Raw genomic sequence first — 4,606 nt, 5'->3', positions numbered from 1 at the left:
TTGAGTCGTGGGACTGAGTGCTGAGCATCTAAGGAAGGTTATGTGGAACCAGTTTCTACCCCCTGACCCTAATGAGGATCGGAGGTGGGGCAGGAAGTGGTGGAGCACACTTTTAATCCCAGCACTGGGGAGGCAGAGGCAGGTGGACCTGTTAGGTCAAAGGCAGCCCGGTCTACAGAGCGAGTATCAGGCCAGTCAGAGCTACATAGTGAGATCCAGTCTTATAAGAAGAGGTGAAGAGCTTTAAAACACTAACCAGGATACGAAAAGTACAAACCAGGCCTGGCGATTTGTAACACCTGTAATCCTGGCACTTGGGAAGCAGAAACGGGGGGAGGGGTGGGGAGTGGCCCACAGGTGTGGGGCCAGCCTAGTCTATACAGTGAGTTTCAGGCCAGCCAGAGCTATAAAGAAAGAACCTCTCAGAAAGGAAAGAAAAACACGATAATGCCACATGGAAACAAGGTATTTAAAAGTAGAGGATTAAGTAAATGTACTAATAAATTTATATCATAGAATCCTGTGTGTTCATTAAGATAATATAGTTGATGGGTACCATCCGATGTGAATGAACATTAGGATGTATTAAATGAAAAGAAGTTTTAAGAAAATATATACATGGCTGGAGAGAGGACTCAGTGGTTAAGAGCACCGGCTGCTCTTCCACAGGTCTTGAGTTCAGTTCCCAGCAAGCTCATGGTGGCTCACACCAGTGGATATAATGGGATCTGATGCCCTCTGCTGGTGTGTAGGCACAACACTCCTACATATGAAATAAATAACTCTGAAAGAAGAAAATATGTACACTACACCCACTGTAGTTAAAGTAAAATGTGTTTCTATGCATAGAAAGACGGAATGAATGTCGAGATATTAAAAGTAAGATGATATAATGGATTACTTTGGCTAGGTTTTGTTGTTTTTGGAGTTTTTGATATAGGGTCTCCTCTTGCCTTGAATAAGCTGTGTAGTCAAAGCTGGCTCTGAACTCCTGCCTGCACCTCCTGGGTGCTAGGACCACAGGCCTGCTTGTTACGTTTATTTGTATGAAAAATGGTGTATCTAACATCTTCATAGTGCTTATTGTATACAAGCAGATTGATGACTATTATACATGCGTCGCATGTATTCCATGAATGGCATAAAAATAACTTATCAATCCTCTCAATCATTATATATAACAAAAAACATTTAAGAAAAAGATGAAGAACCTAGATGTAGTGGAGGTAGGATGGTCACTAGGAGTCTGAGGCCAGCCGAGGTTGTATAGTAAGTTCCAGCCTGAGCTATAGGATGGGACGCTGTCTTGGAAAAGCAGAGAAAATGGGTGCACCGTTTGTGATGTTTCTCTACAGGGCCGGATGCTCTCTGGTCCAGTTACTTTCCCACCATAGTTTGAAGTTTGTCAAACACCTGGTCTCACCTACTGTTGAGATACAAATAACAGCGCCAGCTGCCGCCGAAGTCCTCCTTGGTTTAAAACTATTTTGCAACTTTTGTCGGGGCCAGAGTGCATGCACACCAGCCTAACTCAAGCGTCTCTCCTTCCTGTAGATCTGTCCAACTGAACGGTGAGACCCTGAAGATGGTGGATGACCAGACCCTGCCAGCGTTAACAGAGAAACCTCTCCGCCCAGGAAGCTCACTAGGGATGCCTGCCTTTTCATATGGGTTTTTTGTCATAAGGAATGCTAAAATTGCTGCTTGTTTATGAAAATAAAAGGCACGCAGTAGCCCTGAGATGAGAGAGGAAGGGGTGTTATTCACGAGGGTGTAGGAAGGCCGACTTGTTGCCGAGCTCAAGAGCCTCGGGACGACTGGGGCACAGTCAGTGTTGGGTAGAGTGTGGTGATTTCATAAGTCGAACCCTGGAGGTGATGACAGTTAATGGCACCATGTGCCAAATGATGCTTAGCATTTTGCATGCACGATTTTGGGGATTATTAAAAATAGGAATGTATAGGAATGCCTCTGATATGACCAAGAGGTAAATAAGCGAAGGTTATGTCATGGCTTTTTTAAAGCTTTTTTTTGTTTGTTTTTAGTAGCATTTTGGTCAGAAGTCTGTCAAATCTCTCCGTCAGGAACCTTAATGTGGCTCCGGCAGGGAAAGGTTCATTGCCACAACTTCACACTGGCTGTAAAAGACCTACCCCTGCTGACATCTTAGAGGAGCTAAAATGAAGAGGACTGGCCCTGTGCCTCTTTGCTTTGTTCTGCAGAAACCATCTGTGAGAGGACAGATGGCTGGGTGGGGTAGTATTAAAACCACACAGAAAACCAGTGCCAACCCCTGAGCGGGAAGGGACGGCATAAGTCTGGAAATGACTGTAAAGGAGACGGTTGGTTGATTGCGAGAAGTTTCTGGAAACACCCGACACTTCACAATCATCCTAGTGTTTACTTTTTCTACACCATTAGTTCTTGCTTCTCTTGGGAAGCTTTGGCCTGTGAGCAACAGAAACCTCTAGGTGAGGACATTGATAATCCCACTAAGAACTGGTTCCCGTGGGCACATCACCAGGGAGCGGCTTCTTTCACCAGCCTGTAGCACTGGTCCTGGCCTGCTCACACGATGGCGGTGACTGGTCCACAGATTCAGAGATCTGGCAGCAATCAGACGAAGATGAGCGATTTCTTACAGGCCTGAAGGCATCTTTCCTGGGGTTCTCCCAGCAAGCCTTTCTTCAGTCTCAATTCCTAGTGGCCAGGAATAGGTCTCTGGCCATTTCCCCAGTCCCCACCCTGTAACTGTCATCAAGCAATCCTCTGGGGCAGAGAGGTTTGGTGAGGTTCACGGCACTGGACATTATAGTCCTCTGCTTTGATCAAGTAACATATAATTATTTCCCCCAGGATTATAAATCTCTTATGGATTACAATTCTACATGTTTGTGTCTGCTATGAATATTATCTCAACTGATTGAGTACATTGATTAAGCTAGACCTTAAAGTTTGGATGTGTCAATACTCTCAAATTTTTATGCAAGCAGTTTTTATATTTTCACATTTGAAATAAAATAATTTTATAGCCTTAATTTGCATGTTTATTCTTCTAAGAAAGCTAAAGGTTACAGGTTCTTACATTTGAAAGTCTGGTTTGGATGGATTGAAGTTGTGGCCCGCTGGGAAAATGTTAGCCGAGAACAGACAAAGGGCCCTGAATTTGATCCTCGTCACTGCTCTGGATGGATGGATGGATGGATGGATGGATGGATGGATGGATGGATGGATGGATGGACTGATGGAGCCTTTTCCTTCACTATCTTCTGTTTACCTCCTACCTATTTTAGCCCATCCTCCCAACATTGAGGTTCTTGACTCTGAAGAAAAGGAACCATCAGGCATAGATAATTTCCTACTTCAGTCATAATGTCTGGACTTACCTACTTATTTTCCTTGTTCCTCTTCCACTGAATAAATGCAATGCCTAATTTTTCACTTGTATGATTATAGCTGTGAGACCCTCACCCTTTATTCTCAAGGGAAGAGAAGGAATTTTCTAGCAAAATGTTTTAAAAATAAAAACCCAGACTAGCTTGTTCCCAGGAAGATAGTGACCTCCCCACCACCACCTGAGAAATTACGCCCGGCCATCTGGTATAGGCTGATAAAGATGGCCTGACTCAGGAACAGTATGGCCTTGCTCTAAGAACAAAGAACTAGCTGACATAGGATGGGACAGAGTAAAAGACCTTGCTCCTGTGCCACAGCAACTTCAAAAGGCCTTCTTGTAATTCTTACCTTTAAAAGCTAAGCCCACAGAGGAGCTCTGACTCCTCTCTACCTCACTGCAGAGGGGGGTGGAGATGAGTTCCGAACTAGTTCATAGTATGCTAACAAACCTTACTTATTACAGTCTGGCCTCTCTGGTGGGCTCTCTGGGGGTTGTAATCTGGGCACAGCAATAGCAACATCTAAGTTATTCATTCTCCTTGACTTTGCCTTGAACTCTTTTAGGTATTTTTTGTTATTTTTTTAATTATGTGGGAGGGGTGTCCTCAGAGGACAGGAGCGTCACATCCCCCTGGAGCTGGAGTTACAGGTTGTGAGCTGTAACATATCTGATTTGTGTGTTGGGGTTTACCTACGCTGGGCGGTGGTGGCACACACCTTTAATCCCAGCACTCAGGAGGCAGAGGTGGGCAAATTTCTGAGTTTGAGGCTAGCCTGGTCTACAAGAGCTTGTTCCAGGACAGGCTCCAAAGCTACAGAGAAACCCTGTCTTGAAAAACAAAACAAAACAAAACAAAACAAAAAACAAAAAAGACCAAGAAACCAAAAGCTTAAACCTTGAACTAGCTGGTTCTAAGCAAAAAGTGAAGCAATGTTGCCTAGAAATTAAACAGTTCATGGTGATAATCAAAGAACTCCAAAAGAAAAATGAAGAAAACTTTTCAGAAACCCGGTATAATGCAAAAAATGAGAAAAGAAACGGAACGGAAATTACCGTAGCTCCAAGCAGAGTTAGACAAGGTGTATGGAAACCAGATTATGCAAATTAAACAAGCATTGATAAAGCAACACATATACAGGAGAACTTGCTACATCATGACACATACATACAACACACACGCACATGATGCTCACACAGGCAACCTGACAC

At 43.8% G+C, this 4,606-nt stretch overlaps 1 protein-coding gene across 2 annotated transcripts in view; it reads left to right on the top strand.

The window, feature by feature from the left end:
- Positions 1 to 3,038, top strand: part of Hpse (heparanase) — a 41,816-nt gene extending 38,778 nt beyond the window's left edge. For both annotated transcript variants that reach the window (XM_050155820.1, XM_050155819.1), the window contains one exon: positions 1,555 to 3,038. In XM_050155820.1, coding sequence (XP_050011777.1) covers positions 1,555 to 1,714 — 160 coding nt within the window. In that variant the 3' untranslated portion in view covers positions 1,715 to 3,038. The remainder of the gene's footprint in view (positions 1 to 1,554) is intronic.
- Positions 3,039 to 4,606: the final 1,568 nt, after the last annotated feature.

Source organism: Alexandromys fortis, unplaced genomic scaffold, assembly GCF_014885135.2.
Source record: "Alexandromys fortis isolate MF-2015 unplaced genomic scaffold, M_Fortis_MF-2015_v1.1 scaffold_87, whole genome shotgun sequence".
Lineage (NCBI taxonomy): Eukaryota > Metazoa > Chordata > Mammalia > Rodentia > Cricetidae > Alexandromys > Alexandromys fortis.
The sequence above is the reverse complement of the archived record's forward strand: the minus strand, read 5'-3'. Positions and strand labels throughout refer to the sequence as shown.